This window comes from Oratosquilla oratoria, chromosome 6, assembly GCF_046742065.1.
Source record: "Oratosquilla oratoria isolate Oo_2021 chromosome 6, ASM4674206v1, whole genome shotgun sequence".
Lineage (NCBI taxonomy): Eukaryota > Metazoa > Arthropoda > Malacostraca > Stomatopoda > Squillidae > Oratosquilla > Oratosquilla oratoria.
In genome coordinates this window covers 7,630,159-7,652,658 of record NC_134782.1, presented here as the reverse complement: position 1 = coordinate 7,652,658, position 22,500 = coordinate 7,630,159, and the positions used below count along the sequence as shown (strand labels likewise).

At 42.7% G+C, this 22,500-nt stretch overlaps 2 protein-coding genes across 2 annotated transcripts in view; both read right to left on the bottom strand.

Annotated features, from left to right (window-relative positions):
• Positions 1-9,289: 9,289 nt before the first annotated feature.
• Positions 9,290-22,500, bottom strand: part of LOC143025922 (putative chitinase 10) — a 63,598-nt gene continuing 50,387 nt past the window's right edge. The window contains exons 27-35 of the mRNA XM_076185904.1: positions 17,954-18,054; positions 17,663-17,794; positions 16,786-16,913; positions 15,544-15,667; positions 13,559-13,744; positions 12,243-12,365; positions 11,648-11,845; positions 10,289-10,405; positions 9,290-9,998 (exon numbers count right to left, since the gene is read on the bottom strand). Of these exons, the coding sequence (XP_076042019.1) occupies positions 9,885-9,998; positions 10,289-10,405; positions 11,648-11,845; positions 12,243-12,365; positions 13,559-13,744; positions 15,544-15,667; positions 16,786-16,913; positions 17,663-17,794; positions 17,954-18,054 (1,223 nt within the window). The 3' untranslated portion in view covers positions 9,290-9,884. The remainder of the gene's footprint in view (positions 9,999-10,288; positions 10,406-11,647; positions 11,846-12,242; positions 12,366-13,558; positions 13,745-15,543; positions 15,668-16,785; positions 16,914-17,662; positions 17,795-17,953; positions 18,055-22,500) is intronic.
• Positions 18,700-22,500, bottom strand: part of LOC143026263 (putative chitinase 2) — a 6,363-nt gene continuing 2,562 nt past the window's right edge. The window contains exons 2-3 of the mRNA XM_076186355.1: positions 21,430-21,544; positions 18,700-18,914 (exon numbers count right to left, since the gene is read on the bottom strand). Of these exons, the coding sequence (XP_076042470.1) occupies positions 18,715-18,914; positions 21,430-21,538 (309 nt within the window). The 5' untranslated portion in view covers positions 21,539-21,544 and the 3' untranslated portion in view covers positions 18,700-18,714. The remainder of the gene's footprint in view (positions 18,915-21,429; positions 21,545-22,500) is intronic.

The window sequence follows — 22,500 nt, the reverse complement described above, 5'->3', positions numbered from 1 at the left end:
AGGATCACAACTGGCTTCTCTGTGGTGACCTAAAGGTCCTGACTATTTTGTTAGGGATGCAGGGAGGCCACACAAAGCATCCATGCTTGTTATGCTTGTGGGACAGCCGTGCAGATTCCGTACACTACCGACAACGGGAATGGCCACAACGGACGGAATTTGTACCTGGCCGCCATAACGTCAAAACACTACCACTTGTACCAGCAGAGAAAGTGCTTCTACCTCCCCTTCACATAAAGCTGGGATTGATTAAAAATTTTGTGAAATCACTTCCGAAAGATGGAGAAGGGTTTAAATACCTGTCCCATAAATTCCCTCTTGTTAGTGATGCTAAACTGCAAGCTGGCATATTTGTAGGACCACAGATTCGTGAGCTTATGTCAGATTCCGGATTTAGTGAAGCATTAACACCTCGTGAAAGAAGTGCTTGGGAAAGTTTTAAGTTAGTTGTGGCAGGGTTCTTGGGGAACAGAAAATCTGATGACTACAAGAAACGGGTTGAGAACATGCTTCAAGCATATGAGGCGGCTGGCGCACGCATGAGCATCAAAATACATTTCCTACATAGCCACCTTGACTACTTTCCTGCTAACGTGGGTGAGTACAGTGAGGAACAGGGGGAGAGGTTCCATCAAGATATATCCGAAATGGAGCGCCGCTATCAAGGCAATTGGAGTGTGACCATGATGGCTGATTACTGCTGGTCTCTTCGAAGAAGCTGGACAACATCTGCTGATAAATCGGCACACAAGAGAATGTCGCGAAAGCGTGCTTTTCATGGAGAATAGCTGCCTTCAGCTTTCAAATAAAACTGTGTTTTTTATAATCAGATATCTACATGCCTGCATGTATGTTATGCCCATTTATCATGTTTTTGTTTGTTTTCAATAATATGAAATGTACCGTCAACCTCGAATGTCCTTTACTTACCCTTATATATTCACAGGTCTTTTATAGACCTGGCTTAGACGCATTTCTGCACAATGAATCTTATAAATATAGTGTCAGTTATTACAAAAAAAATGAGGACCTCCCTGAAAAAATGGGTATGCTTTATGGGTTTAGCATGCGAAACTGTAATGAAAAACGTTAATGACGTCTCTGTTCTAAGATTTTTTTTTCTGATGCAACCCAGTGTAATATATATACATATATGTATGTATATATGTAATATGTGTATATATATATATGCATATATACATATATATACACATGCGTATATACATGTATATATATTATATATATATATATATATACATACATATATATATATCATATATATATATATGCATATATACATATATATATATAAATATACATACATATACACGTGTGTGTGTGTGTGTATGCGCGTGTGTATGTATATATATATATATATATATATATATATATATATATATTTATATATATGTATATATATACATATATATACATATATATACATATATATATGTATATATATAAATATACATACATATACACGTGTGTGTGTGTGTGTGTGTGTGTGTGTGTATGCGCGTGTGCATGTATATGTATATATATACATATATATATAAATATAAATATATATATACATATATATATGTATTCACTTGGTCTTTGGACCACGTGTTGGACTCGTGATCGACAGCTATTTCCCTCCTGGAAGAGAGCTCAGAGCTCGTAGGTCCGATCTATGGGTAATGCTATGACCTTGCACACACACACACACCCCCAACTCCCCGCCCACGAGAGTCAGAGAAATGACCCGAGGCACAGCAATACCGAAATAATTTCGGCCCTGGGCAGGATTCGAACTGGGTACTGGGAGCACTTCTACTTCCCAGTTCAGCGCTCTACCAACCGGGCCACTGTGTGTGTGTGTGTGTGTGTGTGTGTGTGTGTGTGTGTGTGTGTGTGTGTGTGTGTACACACATATATATACACGTGTGTGTGTGTGTGCGCGTGTGTATGTATATATATATGTATATATATATATATATATACATATATATGTATTTATATATATATATATATACATTTGTATATACATACATATACCAAGGCTTTTTCCCCCTTACTAGGGAGGTAGCCAAAAAGGAAAAGGCATAAAATCATTCCCACCCATTCCATCCCTGAAAACACTCCACACCCCTCCACCCTCTTTCTCATTTTAGCACCTCCTGGATGACGGGTCATCCCTGCACCTTGTCCACTGCCCTGGGTCAGAAGCAGTGTCGCAAGACACAGCACATCCACAGCAAAGCCGCTTCATTAAATCGGCGACCTCCCCTCTCCGTCCCCCCATGCAAAAACAGAGAAGACGGGGAGAAATCCCTTCGGGCTGCGTCAAAATTTGCTCACACATACTACCTCACCAACCACTTCCCCCGGCCCATTCCACCTCATGCATCACATCATCCATATGCAACCATTCTCCATTCACCCCTGTCTTCTGTCTTCTCCCGTCCTTCCTCAACAGATATTTCCCTCTTCCCCAAAGCCCCCTTCACCCCATCCATCCACCTCATCCTAGGACGTCCCCTCATGTTCACTCCCTCCACATCTGCCTTCCATACCTCTTTTACTAGTCTTTCTTCACTCATTCTTTCCATGCGTCCAAACCATACCAATACTCTTTCATCAACCCAATCTCCCAACCCCCTTTCCACCCCTGTTCTCCTCCTTACCTCCTCATTTCTCACTCTATCCAGCCTAGTAACCCCCACCATACTTCTCAGACACCTCCTCTCAAACACATTCAAAATCCTTCTCTCTTCCTCTCTTATGTTATATGTTTCTGCCCCATACAGTGCTGTTGGCACAATCACTCCTTCGTATAGTCTCCTCTTAGCATCCATTCCCAAATGTCTATTCCTCATTACACTTTTTAATCCACCAAGGCATTTACTCGCTTCTCTCAATCTACATTCTACCTCCACTTTCACTCCACCTTTTCCTGCCACATTTGCACCCAAGTATTTAAAACTATCCACTTCCTCCAGTCGCTCTCCCTTAATGCTCATTTCCAGACTACTGCCACTTTCACCCCTTGTACATCTCATCACCTTACTTTTACCCACATTTATCTTTAGCTTTCTTCTATCACACATTCTCCCAAACTCTGTCACCAACTTCCTCAATCCCTCCTCCGATTTTGCTACAAGCGCAGTGTCGTCCGCAAACAACAGCTGGCTTACCTCCCACTTTTCTCCATTTTCTTTAACCATCTCCAATCCCTGACCCACTACCCTTCCATTTACCTCTCGCACTACCCCATCCATGTATAAGTTGAACAGCCAGGGCGACATAACGCATCCTTGATGAAGTCCCACCTTTACCTCGAACCACTCACTCTCTCCATTTCCAATCCTGACACAAACTCTACTACTCTCATAAAAACTCTTGACAGCTCCTAGAAGCTTTCCTCCTATCCCGTATATCTGCAAAACCTCCCACAGTGCCTTTCTGTCTACCTTGTCATAAGCCTTTTTCAGGTCCATAAAGGCCAAAAAAAAATCCTTCCCCTTACCTATAGCTTTCTCACATATCTGTCTTACCACAAAGATCTGATCAACACAACCCCTACCCGTCCTAAATCCACACTGTTCCTCACCAATTACTCCCTCTGTTCCTCTCCTAATCCTCTCAATCAAGATCCTCCCATAAGCCTTCCCAACTACACTTAACAAGTTAATCCCTCTGAAACTACTACATTCACACTTGTCCCCTTTTCCTTTTTAAAGTGGAACTATACAGGCACTCCTCCAGTCCTCCGGCACTCTACCCTCTCTCCAGCAAACATTAAATAACCTCACCAGCCAGTCCACCATCACTGTACCTCCTTTTTTTAGACATTCTGCATGTGTGTGTGTGTGTGTGCGTGTGTGTGTGTGTATGTGTGTGTTTGTGTGTGTGTGTGTGTGTGTGTGTGTGTGTGTGTGTGTGTGTGTGTGTGTGTGTGTGTGTGTGTGTGTGTGTGTGTGTGTATGCATGTATGTATCTGTATAATTTCATTTTATTTTATTTTATCTATTCACCCATCTATTTGCTTGTTTATTTACTTTTCTTCCTAGTGATTTGTTCCGACGAGCGTTGCCAGCCGTAGATATGATGACGTAATCACTCATTTCCCGCTCACTCGTCACTTTCACGTCGCCTTTTCTCCATTTATTTATCTCGTTTTTCCATGAATTAGAAATAATTCTATTTTTCATCAAAACACAATTTGTGGTCTCGTCAGAATAAAACCCTAAGTAATGATACTGACAAATATTACATTTTGTGATACTTGAACGTTTGTAATTAATTTAGATTTGCTAAAAATCTTCGGAAAAAAAACATATATTCATCATACTAAGATTAAAAATTATATAAATCGTAAAAATTTATGTTCATTTATCTTTCTGGATTAGAACTTCATTACATGATCTCTTACACAAAACTATAAATGCACAGTTTTGTAAGATTTTGTAACAAAAATCGTACTAAAAATCACATGAATATAAAAAAAATGGGAAATAAATGTATTTACGTTAGGTCGGTCCATTATGAGTGTGAGGGGTGGTATGGATGAGTCCATTATGAGTATGAGGGGTGGTTATGGGTGAGCCCATGTTGTCAGAGGTGGGCATGGGGTACTCCATTATAAGTATGGCATGGGTAAGTCCATTATGAGTATAGGGTTGATATGGGTCAATTCATTACAAGAATGAGGTGCTGTTTGGGTCACTCCATTATGAGTAGCGGGGGGTGCCATGGGTAAGTCCATTATGAGTACGAGGGATGGAATGAGCCAGTCCATTATGAGAATGGGGGTGGTATGGGTCAGTCCATTATTAGTAAAAGGGACGTCACGTGATTTTTTCTCAATGCTATAGGGACGAAGTTACTTTTATACATATATATATATATATATATATATATATATATATATATATATAGATAGATATATAGATAGATAGATAGATCGATTATTTTACTTTATCTTTATATATAAATATATATATATACACACACACATATATATATATATATATATATATATATATATATATATATATATATTGTATGCACACTTTTTTTATTGTTTAGTTATAAAATGTGTTTCTCCGATAATGTCTGAAGTTTTTTTTTTATTAATTTTTTCATCATTCTTACCAGGTATACAATGTATTTTCAAACAATATGCAGACACGATTAGAGGTAAAATATTTAGCGTTAGTTTCATTTTTTCTTTTTGATAGTTGTTCGCATATCCCAGCACAGCTATAACAAAGAAATGGAAAGAAATTTTTTTGACAAACGATGGACCTTTTTCTCAAGACCGCTTCACCAGGTTTTTAAAAAGAAAAAAAAAGAAAAATGTAATGTGAAAAACAAGCAAGACAAAACACGGTTTAGATTTTTTTCATTTATCTCTCTTGTATTTTTTATTTTTTCTACTCACCTTCTTTCATTCTTTGTTATTTTCATTATGGTAGCTTGGTCTGGAATTGGTCTGATCTGTCCTGGTCTATCCTGGTCTCATCTGGTCTGGCCCGGCTAGGTCTGCCTTGGTCTGGTTTTCTCTGGCCTTGTCTAATTTCGCTTGGCCAGATTTGACTTGATTTGGTGTAGATAAGTCTGGTTCGGTATAGTCTCGATTGGCTTGTTTTGGTCTGATTTGGCTTGATTAGGCCTATTTGAGTCTAGTCTGCTCTGGTTTAGTCACGGTAGGTTTGGTCTGGTCTGATTAAAAAGGCAAGACCCAAAGCATAGTCTCATCTACTCAGGGCCTCATCCTCAGCTCAAGAAAATGGTTTGGCACTCGCCAAAAATCATGTATAAAGGACAGGTAGGAGAGGACACCAAGAACAAAAGGTGAGGATCCCACGCCAGGAGGCGCTGAGTAGCTGTAGCTGAAGCCGTCGCCTTAACCCTATTTTGCGCTTTGGGGATTGTTGGGCGGTTGATAACTACCAGTCACAGCTGGATATCGAAGATGAGTGCGGGATTCGAACCCACAACGAAGCTAATATGAGACCAGCACGCATCAATTATGCCACTAGCGCACAAGAATAGCAAAATCACGGATATATGAAAAATAACATCATATATGTAAATATATATACTGTATATTATATATATATATATATATATATATTTATATATATATATTGTGTGTGTGTGTGTGTGTGTGTGTGTGTGTGTGTGTGTGTGTGTGTGTGTGTGTGTGTGTGTGTGTGTGTGTGTGTGTGTGTGTGTGTGTGTGTGTGTGTGTGTGTGTGTGTGTGTGTGTGTGTGTGTGTGTGTGTGTGTGTGTGTGTGTGTGTGTGTGTGTGTGTGTGTGTGTGTGTGTGTGTGTGTGTGTGTGTGTGTGTATGTAAATATGAAAAATACAGTAATAGAAGTGAAGAGAAGAGATGGCGGACGTAAACAAGAAAAAGATTCTATGATTAATCAGCCATGGTTAAAAACGAAGAAAACATATTGTAGAATGACAACAATATTCTTCAATAGAAAAAGACCAACAAATCAATAACATGAGTTAGAATAATCCAAATCAAATATTTCATGTTTGTTTTCTACTCAATGAAACATATTATTTGAACGCCCCTCTCCACTGATATATGATAACTTCAAAACTAAGCATCTTCAGATTTGATTTACTTATTCATTCTATCTATCTATTTCTATCTATTTTTCAACACCTGGTTTTTATGGAACAAAATTGGGTTACCATCGACTAAGCACCCCACCCACACTCCCACACACCCACACCTCATACATCATACCCCATACCCCACATTCCTCACCCCACACACCCCACATACCCCATAGCCCCACATCCAGTACCCCCACACCCCACACCTGTTACACCATATTCCCCACCCCAAACTCCTCACCCCATTACCCCCACACCCCATACCCCATACCCCTACACCCCATACCCCTACACCCCATACCCCCACACCCCATACCCCTACACCCCATACCCCCACACCCCATACCCCTACACCGCATACCCCCACACCTCATACATCCACACACCATACTTCTTTCTCTATATTCCTCACCCCAAAATCCTGACCCCATACACCCCCACACCCTATACCCCCAAACCCCACACCCCTATACCCCATACCCCCACACCCCATACCCCCACACCCCATACCCCCACACCCCACACCCCATACCCCCACACCCCATACCCCCATACCCCCACACCCCATACCCCCACACCCCACACTTCTTACTCTATATTCCTCACCCCCAAACTCCTCACCCCAAACTCCACACCCCATACCCCCACACCCTATACCCCTACACCACATACCCCCACACCCCATACCCCCCATACCCCCACACCTCATACATCCACACCCCACACTTCTTTCTCTAAATTCCTCACCCCAAACTCCTCACCCCCATACACCCCACACACCCCATACCCCCACACCCCACACTTCTTATTCCATATTCCTCACCCCAAACTCTTCACCCCATTAACCCCAAACCCCATCAACCCCATACCCTCACACCACATACCCCCACACCCCATACCCCCACACCCCATACTCCCACACCCCATACATCTACACCCCATACCCTCACATCTCATACATCCACACCCCATACTTCTTTCTCCATATTCCTCCCCCCAAACTCCTCACCCCATACCCTCACACCCCATACCCCTACACCCCTTACCCCCACACCCCATACCCCCACACCTCATATATCCATACCCCATACTTCTTTCTCCATATTCCTCACCCCAAAATCCTCACCCTATACCCCCACACCCCATACCCCCACACCCCTACCCACACCCCATACCCCCACACCCCATACCCCACGCCTCATACATACACACCCCATACTTCTTTCTCCATATTCCTCACCCAAACTCCTCACCCCATACACCCCAGACACTCCATACCACCACACCCCATACCCCTACACCCCACACTTCTTACTCCATATTCCTCATCCCAATCTCCGCACCCTACAAACCCCACACACCCCATACCCCCACACCCCATACCCCCACACCCCATACCCGCATACCCCATACCCCCACACCCCATACCCCCACACCCCATATCCACACACCCCATACACCCACACAGCATAACCCGACACCCCATACCCCTACACCCCATACCCACATACCCCATACCGCTACACCCTATACCCCCACACCCCATACCCCCACACCACATACCCCCCACACCCCATACCCCCACACCTCATAAATCCAGACCCCATACTTCTTTTCCATACTCCTCACCCCAAACTCCTCACCCTACACACCCCACACACCCCATATCCCCACACCCCATTTCCCCACACCCCATACCCTCACACCCCATCCCCTCACACCCCATACCCCCACGCCCCACACTTCTTAACCCACACTCTTCTCCCCACGCCTAGTGTAGGCCTTATGGTCTCTTGCAGTCTCCTTCATTCTTATGTTCTTATGTAACCTGTTACTCAATTTTTCGTTCATCATTCGCCTTTGTTTTAACCCTCACTATCACTACGGGACAATTTTAGATTTTGAGATGGAAATAAACAAGAAGTGGTGTACCAACAGCGTCGTTAGCGAATGGAATAAAAATTGGTAGCTATGTCGTGAGCGCTGAAACATTTGCTTGTTTTAGCACAAGATGAGATCACTTTATGGATAGAGATGACAGGTGGTAAGAGACACGGAAATGCATTGTATAGGCCTTATGGTCTCTTGCAGTCTCCTTCATTCTTATGTACTAATCCTTGTCCTCACAAGCGTGTTGGTCTCGTATTCGCTTAGTTTTGGGTTCGAATCCCGAACTTCTCTCCGATTCCCAGCGCTGATTAGCTATCAGTTTCCTATCTCAACAGTCCCACAATATATAAGACAAATGTGACGGCTTCGGCCGTAGCTACTCAGTGCCTCCTGGCGTAAGATCCTCACTTGCTTTCCGTCTTCCTTATGTGAACTTCAGTATTGTGGTCAATATTTCTTTCTCTCTTTTTTTTTTCTTGAACTGTATCTAGCCATGTATTCAATGCTCCTCACTATATAATTGTGCATATTCTAGCATTATTCTTTACAGTAACTAGTTATTAAAAGTCAACCGGTAACTAGAAATCGCCATCTGTACAGTACCTAGACTAGCCCTATGCTATTTAAATAATTTAAATCACATCTCCCTGGCTGCCGGTGGAAGGAAGTAATGTAATTTTGAATTATGCGTCTATTATATTTCCATTCATGCTGCGAATGTGTGAGCATGTTTTGAGCACACCTAACCAAAGTGAAGGATAAAATGAAAAATGATTATGTTTTGGTGTTGAATTTATTCACGCCCAACCAGAAAAGAGAGACAAAAATCGAAAAAGCAATTCTAGTCAAAAAAGAAATTCAAATTAGTTTCTCTTGTTGGTCTTGTCTCTTAATTGGTTTCTCTTCATTCATAACAGACCGGTGTTCGTCTGTTGGGTCCCTTGCTCCGGATCAGAACATGATTCCATTGATGAAATGGTCTGTTTTCCTCTGGTAAGCCAATTTCCTCCTTTGAAATATGGACTCTTCCTCTTGAAAAGTGGACACTTGTCTCACTGGGGGTCCAGAGTAAAAAAGAATGAGAGCGGGTCGTGAGATCTAAGGGTCCGTTGACCGAAGGTGGTCTCGGGTTTCTAAGAACGGACAGGGTAAAGAAGGAGAACTGAAGATTTGCTTCTGGGGGAGGGGGGGGAGCTGGAAAGAAGGAAGACGTGGATAGCTAAGGAGCTACGAGGGGAAGGGTCCCCAGAAGGTAAGGAGGGGACAAGAAGGAAGACATAATGAGGAGGAGGAGGAGGAGGAGGAGAGTTCTGGAAAGGAGCTTTTTCAGCCGAAGAAAAGGAGGAGAATCTTCGAGGAGAAGATCTCTTTACTTGCAAAGTTCAGGGTACTTCCCTTCGTAGTCGCAGATTCCCAAGTCTGGAACGAAGGCGGTTCCGGGCGGGCAGCGGAAAGTATGCATTATCCATTCTCCGTAGTCACCCTGAAGGAGAGAAAACAGGAATTACATACATATACATACAGTCATATATACAGTATATATATGTATTTGTATATATATATATACATATATATATATACATGTGTGTGTATGTATGTATATACATACAATACATACATACATACGTAACGAAAACCCTAGAAGCGTATATTCACAAATGCAGGAGTAACGACCAGGAAAGATAAACTAACGAAGCAGAGCGTTTTCGTGTACTTACATCCTTAGTACTAGTAAAGTATATACACATATATAATTGCTAAAGGAATACTCACGACTGAGCATTCGTAGAAAATGGTGCAGTCGTCAGGGTCAGAGTTGATCCCGACAGTTTTGCAGACCTTGTTAGGTTCGGGAGGTTTCATTGTGGTGGTCGTGGGAGTCGTAGTAATCTAAGATGGAGAGAAAAAAAAAGTCTTTAAGGCACAAAAAATATATATACATAATCGTTTCACGCCCAGGGAAACGAGCTTTAGAAATGATGACGTCACAGACTATCTGACGTGTGTGTGTGTGTGTGTGTGTGTGTGTGTGTGTGTGTGTGTGTGTGTGTGTGTGTGTGTGTGTGTGTGTGTGTGTGTGTGTGTGTGTGTGTGTGTGTGTGATGTCTTTATATATGGGCGCATGTGATTCGTTATTGGTGTGAATCACGTACTGGGCTTGTGATCGTCAGCTTTACCATCTGGGGTGAGAGGCTTACCACTTCGTATGAATGCATTTATTCATGCACATATGTGCTAATTCTTGTATATATCTGTAAATCTATGTATGTATATACATATGTATGCATGTATATATATGTGTGTATGTATGTATGTATGAATATATGTGCAGGAGTAAATCAGTGGTCACTCTTGTATGATTAATCACAAATCACTAGTATTCTTATCAGCATGTATGTTTGTATGTATGTGTATATTTAAGTATGTATATTTGTATATATATATATATATATACATATATATATAATAATGATATGTATATATGTATGCGTGTATGTATGTATGTATGTATATATGTATGTATGTATGTATGTATATATGTATGTATGTATGTATGTATGTATGTATGTATGTATGTATGTATGTATGTATGTATGTACGTATGTATGTATGTATGTACGTATGTATGTGTGCACGTGAGTTCATTGTGAGTATTTGTATTTGTGTATGAGTGTATGTATTGAAATATGTAGTATAATTCAAAGTCATCTCTTATTCATAGAAACAGTAAATTCAAGGGTAAGCAGCTTGTCTAGTGCCCATTAGTATCAAAACATTAAAGAGGAAAAGATCTCCACGTTGTAAAAGTAAAATACTAATTCATGAGATTGGACTAAAGTCAAATCTGAACTCCCCTTTCCGCTCCCCCCCCCCTCTCTCTCTCTCTCTCTCTCTCTCTCTCTCTCTCTCTCTCTCTCTCTCTCTCTCTCTCTCTCTCTCTCTCTCTCTCTCTCTCTCTCTCTCTCTCTCTCTCTCTCTCTCTCTCTCTCTCTCTCTCTCTCTCTCTCTCTCTCTCTCTCTCTCTCTCTCTCTCTCTGTCTCTCATATGAGCGTCTCTTAGAATGACTCCGCTTGCCTCCTGAAAGAGATTTACTTCCAGTGAGGATCGTGAGTACTAAGTATTCGCCTTACCGGAGCGCTGGAGTCAAAAACCTGGGTGGTCGATGGGGTGGTCGGCCGGGGGGTGGGCAGGGGTCCTCCTCCAAGGAGGGTCGAGAAGATGGTCTTGATGAGGATGAACTCGCCGTTGCCGCACGTGTTGTGGAAGTCGTCAGTCTCAATGGACCACACCATGCCGCCCATCAGGTTATTAGCAGCAGCGTACTTTGCCTAAAAGAAGCGAGAGTTCGCTTTATCCGAGGGTCTGACGCGGCCTTTGGACAGTACCTATTTACCGACAATGTCTCACACATATTCAGTTATCATGATCACGTTAGACTGGTGCTAAAGATCAAAGAGGGAGTTGCAGAATTTCTGAGTGGTACTAAGAAAATCTGTGACTGAAAGAATTCTGTGTTGGCTAACAGCCTGGGAGCGATGAAATCAAATTCAAGACGTGATGAAAAACACTGCTCCCTCTAGCCATGTAGCATATCAAGTCTCTGTGATTAGGTGCTAGGGTGGTGGGGTGTCTAAACATGACTAGTGGTGGGTGCTGACGTTGGAATAGGTGAAGAAACGCCGGTCCGGTCCAGAGGAACCTCTTGGTCCGATAGAGCTTCGTTACCTTGGTGGTGATGGACTCGATGTGTTCATAACCGCACCACTGGCGGTCCTTGTAGGTGTAAGGAGCCATCATATCGGGATCATCCACGATGGTCCAGCCGCCCTGCATCTGCTTCTCACAGATCTGGAGGAGAAGAACGAGACTGAAAACAAAACATGCGAGAGGAGTGGCAGTTTGTTAGTTGTAGCCTCGCCACGGTGTCTTGTGGACAGCCCACCCACGCTCGGTGGAGAGTCTTGGGGGTAAGCCGAGCTGGGTATTCCCCTTCTTGCTTGTTTTCACCCAAACATACCAGAAGCCTTTAGGGTAAAGGTAAAGAAATGGGTCACTTTTGGGTTTCCACGACTGTCCAGCGTCAATCTGGGATGAGGGCGGTTTATCTATTTAGTTATATTTGTTTATTCTACTTATTCATTTATATATTTACTTATTTTTTTACATTTCCAAACGCCCCAGCGAGGACCCCTGAGGTACTCTCCGCCCGTCAGTGCCCCCACCTCCCTCCCTCACTCACTCCTTCCCTTCCTCCTCCCATTCTCCCTGCTCCTCCCTCTCTCCCCCTCTCCCTCTTTTCCTTCTCCACCTTTCCTCTCCCTGCTCCCTCCCCTACCCCTTCCCCTTTCTCATACCCCTTCCCTGTTCCATGTTTCACCCTCACCACCTTCCCTTCTCCTTTACCCTTTCCTTCTCCCTTCCTTTCCCTTCCTTCTTTCCCTGCTCCCCTCCTCCTCCCCCCCCCAAAAAATACAAGCAGACAAAAAAACATTTATTTAAAAACATTGACCTTCCTTGTAATAATCTCTTTAAATACACAATAACCTTTTTTCTTATTCATTGACCTATTTTGCAATGACATCTCAAGTAGGCAAAACTGTCCAATTTTGAGTTAGAACTTGAGAGAACACGTCGTGAAAGAAAACACAAATTGTCCAGTTATACCCAAAGTCGTTCATGCGACATGACGTCACGAGGCGGCTTGACGTCATACAGAATCTCCGCCCCCTTTCAAGTGGCCAGCTCCTATAGATTCAGTCATTGAGCATAACGCAACACTTGATCCTAAGAGCCGTATTTTTAAAAGTTTTCATCGCGAGCGTTTTCTACCATATAAAAGTAGATTTTTACTAACTTTACTAATTCTACTTATGGAGATTAAATGTAGATTTTATAGAAAAGACAATATGCTAGATTAATTAAAAAAAAAAAAAGGAAATCCTACATTCTGAGGACAGAAAGTTTCCGCCCGCCAGGGGCTGCTAATTTTTTTTTTTTTTTTTCGAAAGTAGGGCTCTAAGTGTGAACCTTGAGGGACTCACCTCGTTGTAGCCCATGAACCCAGGCTCTCTGGTGTAAGGTCCAGCCATTCCCGCCTGAGGGGCCGGGTCGTAGACATCGTGGTTCTCGGCTCTCTGGAGGGTGAAGCACCTGCCATAGAGACCCATGCCCATTGCGATCTTGCTGGCCGGGGCTCCCAGCTTCAGCCAGTACTGGATGGCGAAGTCCTGTGAGAAAGGAGAAAGAAGGACAAACGTGAATTATTATCTCTTGTGAGAGGGAGGGAGGAGAACAGACGTGGGTTATTCTACCTCCCATAGGATAAAGAGAGGAAATCAAAGATGGTGTTTTGTAAGTTAGGAGAACAAACATGGGTTATTTCATCCCCTGTGGGAGGAAGAGGAGATCAAAGATGGTCTTCTGTAAGTTGTTCTTTTTTCTGTAAGGAGAAATAATGTTCTTCTGTGAGGGAGAACGTAGCTGGGGTTACTTTTTTCATGTAGTAGAGAAAGAGGAGATTTATGGTTGCGTACTGGTATTCTGTAAGGGAGGAGAACGAGAAGAAGCAGGGGGTTCCTATAGGAGAGGAAGAGGAGATCGATGGTTGTTTTCTTGTGTAAGGGGAGTGTCAGGCCTCGGTTGAAGACAAGGTTGTCGATCTGTTAGTCTACAAATTGAGTGTACTGGAGAATTTCATATTTTCTCGAAGATTAGAATTTTTGTAAATGTATGTGTTGCATGAGAAAGGAGAAGAAGAAGAAGGTAAGGTGCCTACACCAGGAGGCGCATAGCTAATGCCAAAGCTGTCCTTTTTGCCCTAATGGGCACTGCCGGGAGAGGTAACAGTCACTGCTGGAAATAGGAGAGGAGTGTGGGATTCAAACCCACAACTAAGCGGATGCGAGACAAGAATGCCTCCGAAGGCTGACTACAATTTGAAGGGAGCTTGCATTATTTGTTTCCACGCCAGAGGGTTGTGAGAATGACTTTTCTTATGCGACGCTATTGGGATGGACTGGTGTTGGGCAAGAAAGAAGCCACGAGAGAAATGAATAAAAAGCAAAAGAGAACAAAAAACAAGAAGAAAGAAGGGACATGGAAGAAAAGGAGAAAAGGGCAGACCTTGTAGGCGTCATTAGTCATGGACCTGCAAAGGTAGTCGCACCAGTTATGTAACCTTTGGTTGGTTACACAAGTGGGGTCCAGAGAAGATAAAGCATGGTTGGACTTTATATATATTGAAACAGGCGTTTCTGGTATATACAGATAGGAGATGTACTCTCCCAATGGGACAGTGTCTCCCCTGGTGAGTCTAAGGGAAAATGTCTTCCCTTGTCTCCTCTCTATCTCCTAGGGGAGTGTGTCTACCCTAGTCTTCTCTATGGCGACGCAGTCGCCATTTATATATGTGAATTATGGCTATCTGGCATATTTGGTGTGGGTTGTCAGTTAGGTCAATGAATTTGGGATTTATACAATATTATTTGTGTGTTTGTTGCATTTCAATGGATGTATATAATCAATGGATGTGCCTTCACACGATGTATGGATTGTAGTTACGTGTATGTAGCTTGGTAGATTTAAAGGAATAGTTAATCATCTGTCTGGCGATACTATGTACTTGTGTCGGTGACTTCCGGTGGACGCTTGCATGATGTGTTTGCATGTCTGACTTGGATGTTTACGATTAGGAGGTGTGAAGGTCAGCAAGATTGGGTAGGGATTGCCAAGGTCAGTGCCTGTCGGGCACCTTGTATGCATGTTGGTCACGCGTAAGGCATGTGATATAATGGTTAGTTAATAAGGATACAATGTATGTGTGTATGTATGTATGTATGTATGTATGTATGTATGTATGTATGTATGTATGTATGTATGTGAATGTATGAATGTATGCATGTGTGTGTCTATGCGTGTATATATATGTATGTATGTATGTGTATATATGTGTGTATGTATGTATGTATGTATATATGTATGTATGATCCTACCCACCCATTTGCACTAAACAAGGGCGAATACTTACCACATTGGAGTAAAGGTTATTTCCTTCATCCTTGGGATGGGCGTAGAGAGGCGTCTGGTGATGGGCGTAGGGATCCCAGGCACCGTGCATGTCGTAGGCCATGACATTGATGATGTCAAGAGCTCTGTCAAAGAAAATAACCACAATTAGAACATTGACACTGGTGGGGTCGGTTTGGAGAAAGCGTGTCGGTGTCAAGAAAAGAGGAGGATGAGGCCAACCTGAAGAGAGGACTGGAGAGGTGCGTACAGCGAGAGGGTGAAATGTGGAATGTATGAAGAGAGAGAAAAGGAAGAGGGAGAGACAGAAAGGGGGAAAAAGAATGCATGAAGATGGGAAGAGGAAAGGACAGAAAAAAAAAAAGAATGTGTGAAGATAGCTAGTAAGAGGAGAGGCAGGGAAAGGGGGAAGGAAGGAAGGGGAAGAAAGGGAGAAAGAGAGAGGGAGGATGATAGGAAAGGAAGTAAGGTAAAGAAAGAGAGGAAGAGAGAGGGAAGAAGAGGAAATGAAGGAAGGGGAAGGAAGGGAGGAAGAGAGGAAAGGAGAGTATGCAAATAGTCTTTTGTGGTAATATGTCCAAGGCGCGAGTGCTTGGTTTTTATTGAGCAATGGGGAGCAACAGGGAATCCCATTTCGAGAAGAAAAAAAAAAGAGAGAGAATGACATCTTTTCAAATCTCAAAACGAAAATCTATTTCGTCGTAGGTCTTCGAAAAGGAGTAGAATTGTATGACAAAAAAATCTATTTCCTTGTTGCTTTTTTCTTCTTCTTCTTTGGACCGAGATGAATATGTAAATAAGCCCTTTGTGAGAAGAGATACTTAAAGAAAATGTTCCGAAACGTAGAACAAGAGTCAAACTAAACGACAAAAAGACTTCCGACGTCTTGGTACATTCTTGTTGGGCATTATTACAACGGAGGGTGAGTCCCCCTTGGGTAAATAAAATCACCAGGCGACAGCCAGAAGAAAGACTATCGAGAATTCGGTTGAACGTTACGAACACATATCAGGAAATTAGGACGGTGCCCCTTACAGAGGACTTTGTAGAGTGGAATTCTAATAAAACATGCCACTGGTTCAACTCGCTGGCGGCAGGTTTCGAACTGCCGTCTCCTCAACCTCCGCCGCAAACATCTAACCGACGCTCTAACCGGCTCGGTCATCGAGTGTCCGACTACTGAAATGGCAAAACAAACACAAATGTGTTGACCTATTATGTCACAGTGTGACCTTGCACGTACTCTGCCATAGCAGGGACGTCGTAAGCGGGGTCGATCGTGAGCTTTCCTGCTGATACGGCCGCCGTCAGGAGGTAGCCCTTGGAGTGCAGGGCGGCCTTAAGCTCCTGAAGGAGGGAGATGAAGTTCACCTGCCGAAGGAAGTGAGGAACTTAGTATCCTGATGATGAAACACAGACCTAAACAAAGGGAATAACTTTGCATTATCATGACAAGCCAGAGGCTTAACAAAGGGAGGCACTTGGCATCATGATGACGAAACTTAGGGCTAACAAAGGATGTTTCTTCGATATTGATGGAAAACTTAGTACTTTGGCATCACAAAGGCTATTTCTTTTGCATTGATGGAACTTGAATGCTATAGTAACAAACTAGAGCCATCACAAAAGCTGCGTTTTCATCATTAAAGGAGGCACTTTGACGGTGAGCCCCACCATAACAAAAGATCTCTTCAAAATCAAGGGAGGAACTTAGTATTACGATGATGAACCACAAGTCTGACAAAGGTTATTTTTATTCAACATTAAGGGAGGAACTTAGTATCAACAAAGGTCGTGCCTTTAGCAATAAAGGAGGAACTTAGTGCTATGGTGATGAATCAGAGACTTAACAAAGGTCGTACCTCTAACGTCAAAGGAGGAACTTAGTATTAAGTTAACAAAGGCTTAACCAAGCCTGTGTTCTTAAGATTAAGAGAGGAACTTAGTATTATGGTAACGACCCAGAGATTGAACAAAAACTGTCTCTTTAACGTTAAAGGAGGAACTTAGTATTTAGATAATAAAGGCTTAAGTAAGGCTGAGTCTTCATCACTGAGGTAGGAACTTCAGCACTAGGGTAGGAACTTAGTATCATGAGGATGGGAGTGAGCGACCCATACCTTGTCCTCTGGTTTTCCTCCGCGCTGAGTCGGGTACTCCCAATCCATGTCCAGACCATCGAAGCCGTGTTTCGGGAGGAACGCCATCACGCTGTCCACGAAGGTCTTCCTTGTAGCAGGGCTTTTGGCCATCTGAGGGCGAGAGGGATGGTCGAGGTGAGTAAGGAAGAAGAAGGAGGAAGAGTAGATTTCAAGTCAAAAGTGTAATGTGGTTGAAAAGTCTTGTGCGAGAGAGAGAGAGAGATAGAGAGAGAAAGAGAGAGAGGAATCTAAGATGAGCCGAAGACATACCTCTGAATACCTAGAGGACCCTTCATTCCATCCCCCGATGGCGATGATCGTCTTCAGGTCGGCGTTCTGCTTCTTGAGGGCAGTGAAACGGTCGTAGGCTCCTGGCAGAAGAAAAAAGAAAAAGGGTCGTGTGTGTGTGTTTAAAAAAAATACATATATATATACATATATATATATATGTATATACATGTATACATATATACATATACATATATATATATATATATATACATATACATATATATATATACATATATATATCCCTTTACTTTTTTCATAACATTCTTCAAAGTTCATTATCCGTCCAGTTGGGACAAATAGCCAGCCTTCTCAGACGAATTCATGCCGATTAAATCAGTGATATGCAACTTATTCTAAGAAGATTCTAGGTCTGACTGTAGAGAAGTAGTTTGTCAGTTGTCTTCCGATGAAAATATTCTGGTTCTCGATGTTGCTGCGACTCCAATCGCATCACATCAAAACACTTTTGTTTTAGATACTACTGAAAACCTTTTACTTCTTATCCAAAGATTAATACAAGAACTAACTAGATCATTATCCCATTTCGTAAACCTCAGAGGTTGAGACATGTGCTAAGGGCCATCCATGGCCGATGACTTACCCTTCTTCATCAGCGCAAGCACATGTTTTCTTCTATCCCTTCCGGTTCATTATTGACTGGCGACCTACCCTCCTTCATCAGGTCTCGCCTTTGACCTACTTCTCGTAGATGACGTCCATAAGCAGTGATCTACCCTCCTTCAGCAGTACTCACCTTTGTGGTAGTTGTCATCGAGCTCGTTCCAGGGATCCAGAGGTTTGATCTGGTTGTTCCGGAGACCAGCGAAGGCGTAGATGATGTGGGTACACAGTGCTGGTGGGATGTCCTCAACGTCGAATTTACCCTTGCCAGGTCGGTACACAGCCCAGGAGCCGAAGTAACAGACCATGACAGGACTGGCTGTCAGGGAGGAAAAAGATAAAAAAAAATCAAAATTACAGCATTCGGGGAAGGAGAACATGAAAAAAGTAATGACAATTACCTGCTTCCTTAGGACTCTCTCCCTTTTGCCTCCTCTTTTCCCCTTTGACCTCCCCTGGTCTTTCAGGCACGATAAAATATCTAAGTCAATAACACCACTGAGTGATCATAAGACCCGCTCTCTTCCTAAAAACACACGCTCCCCCTCTCTTCCCTTCCCATCTCCTCCGTCTCTTCCATCCCTTGACCTCCAAAACCTTTTCTCAACATTGTCTTTCGGCGCTACTGTTATTGGAACTCTGGACATCAAGAATTCTCTTTACGAGTGATGTCCGGCTATGTTCCGAGTCTGGCTACACACACGCACACAAGAGGGTAATGAAGTGACCGGGGATCACTCACTGTCTCTCATTGTCTTCTGGACCTACCTCCTCTTTCGATTCCTCCTTCTCCTCCCCCCCTCCCCTTCTTCCTCACCCTTCTCCCTCCTCCACCTCTTCTCCAGGTCCTTCTACTACTACTTCTACTACTACTACTACTACTGCTACTACTACTACCTTCTACTTCTACTACTACTACTACAACTACTACTACTACTACTACAACTACTACTACTACTACTACTACTACTACTACTACTACTACTACTACTACTACTACTACTACTACTACTCTTCCTACCCTCCTCACTCTCATCCCTTTCCACCCTTTCCCCCCTTACTCCTCTTCCTCCTCACTCCTCCCTCTCATCCCCTCCCTCCCCTTCCTCTCTTTCCTCCTCCTCCTCCTCCTCCTTCTCCTCCTCCCTTTCCTCTGATGTCGCTCTACTGATGTTTTCTTCCGCCGATTGCCATTCCAGGCCTTCCCCCACCCCCGACACTTCTCCTCTCCCCCTCCCCCTCCACCTCCTTCCTCTCCCCGTCCCCCCTTTCCCTCCACCCCTCTTCCCTCTCCGCCCCTCTCCCCCTCCTCCTCCTCCTCCTCTACCCCCAGCCCCTTTCCCTCTCCCCTCTTCCCTCTACTCCCCGCCCCCCTTCTCCACCCCATATCCCTCCACTCTCCCCTCCCCCTCCTCCTCCTCTACCCCGGCCTTTCTCCCTCCCCCCTTTTCCCTTTGGAGAGAAGGGTTAATTACTTGGCTAAGGGCTAGTTGATAAAGGGGCAAGAAGGAAAAGGCTAGTTACTAAGAGAAGTATCGAGACAAAAGCTACTTACTAAAGGAATCATTGAGACAAGGGCTATTTACTAAAAGTGGGTGTCCAACCAAGGGCTAGTTACTAAGGGGCCTGAAGACAAAGACTATCTACTAAAGGGCATGGTGGTATAAAGGCTAAAAACTAGTTCATTGGGGCTACAAAATGATGCTACTCATCATTCTCGTCTACCAGAAGATATAACGCCATCGGCTATCTATTAAGGCCAGGTGTGGAGGCCAGGGCTAGCTACTAAGGCAACATGAAGAAAAAAGTATCTACTGAAAGGACGTGGTGATAAAAATGATGATTGAGTCTACGAAAAAAAAACCTGTTTGAGGTTACTGTATCCTTACTAACCATTACATATATCACGTGCCTGGCACGTGATCTACATGCATACAAGAAGTTATCCAGCAGGCACTGACCTTGGCAATTCCTACCCAATCTTGCTGACATCCACATTTCCTAATCATTAAAACCTGACTCAAATGTACATCACGCCACCACCCAACAAGTACTTAGTGTCGCTAGACAGATCATAAACCATTTCCTTATACCTACCAAGCTACATATATGTAACTCCAACCTATACACCATTTCATGACACATTAACCAATATTACTAAACTCATTGCAATGCAACTAACACACAAATAGTATTGTATAAATCCCAAACCTATATTCTATCGTAAACCCTACACTGATATGCAAGATAGGCATATTCGTATATTTGGATGATGGAGAACATAAACACATAAATCCCGACGACTGCGTCGCCAGCCAAGGAGATTAGGGGAGACACTTTCCCTTAGACTCACCAGAGAAAACACTATCCTATTGGGGGATTACATTCCCTCTGCTTAAATGCCAGAACGGCCTGTTTTCAATAAAGAGAAAGTCCAACGAGACTTTATTTCCCCTGCACCACATTTGTATAGCCAACCAAAGGCTACGTTACGAAAAAAGAAAAGTATCAGGCTACGAAACAAAAATATCGGTTTTGAGTTACAATTTTTTTAATTAACTATTATTATTATTATTATTATTATTATTATTATTATCATTATCATTATCATTATTGTTATTATTATCATTATTATCATTATTATTATTATTATTATTATTATTATTATTATTATTATTATTATTATTATTATTATTATTATTATTATTATTATTATTATTATTATTATTATTATTATTATTATTATAACTTTTTTTTTTTTTTTTTTTTTTTTTTTTTTTTTTTTTTTTTTTTTTTTTTAGGCTACGAAAAAAATGACACTCGATGGCATTTACCATTCTTGTCTTCACCTTGCATGACTAGGTCAGGTTTGGCCTCGATGACTTTTAAGGCTTGACTGCCCTGCCAGGCCACCAGGGCCAAACACAACAAAATACACTTCATGGCTGTCTGTAAGAAAAAAAAAATAATAATAATCTTAGGGTCTCCCAGAACAGAGAGAGTAAAAGTGGGAAGGGCTGAATAGCTGTGGCCAAACCCGTCACCTTTCCTCTATTATGTGTTTTGGGGACTGTTGGGGCAAGTAACTAACAGTCACTATGGGAAACGGAGAAATGTGCGGGACTCGAACCCAGAACAAACTAAATGCGAGACGACCACACTCCCGATTACTCCACCAGCTCACTATCAGAATAGAGAGAACGGTGTTTGAGAGTCTCTCATGCAAGGGTTCGAATCCCAATGACGAGATTATTTCCATAGAACGTTGTACGTTTATCAAAACACGTTTCTTGTTAGTATGGAGGAAGAAGAGAGGAAACTGAAATTTGGGGCGGCCAGAACATATACACTGTTTGTTTATGTATCTCTTATCGTTTCGCTGTTTCATCTACAATTTCTTCGTTTTTTCACTCAATCGTTTGCTTTGTATTCATCTTTTCATCCACATAGCGAAGCCATACTAATAATTTCCCCCAGACGGTTTGACATCCCCAAACTCCAAGCGGCACTGAACGAGGTTGAGCCATCCATCCAGTTCACCTTGGAGGAAGAAATCAACGATTCCCTTCCATTTTTGGATACCCTTATTATCAAACAAGATAATCTTTTCAAATTTACAGTCTACAGGAAACCAACCAATAAGGACGATCTGACTCACTTCCTTTCCCACCATGACCTCAGTATTAAGAAAGGTGTAGAGCTCTCAGAAGTTGTAGCCCTGAATTCTTAGAGGACGAGTTTAGGCACATAAAGGAGGTCTTTCAGAAATTAAAATATCCAGAGTGCATCATCCTCCAGTGCAAGAAAAAGGCACTCAAAATAATGAAAGGGCAGGAGCCAGCGAAAGATCCAGCTAGGAGGCTTATCCTTCCAGCCAGCTGCGTCACCACCACCCTTACCCGGAC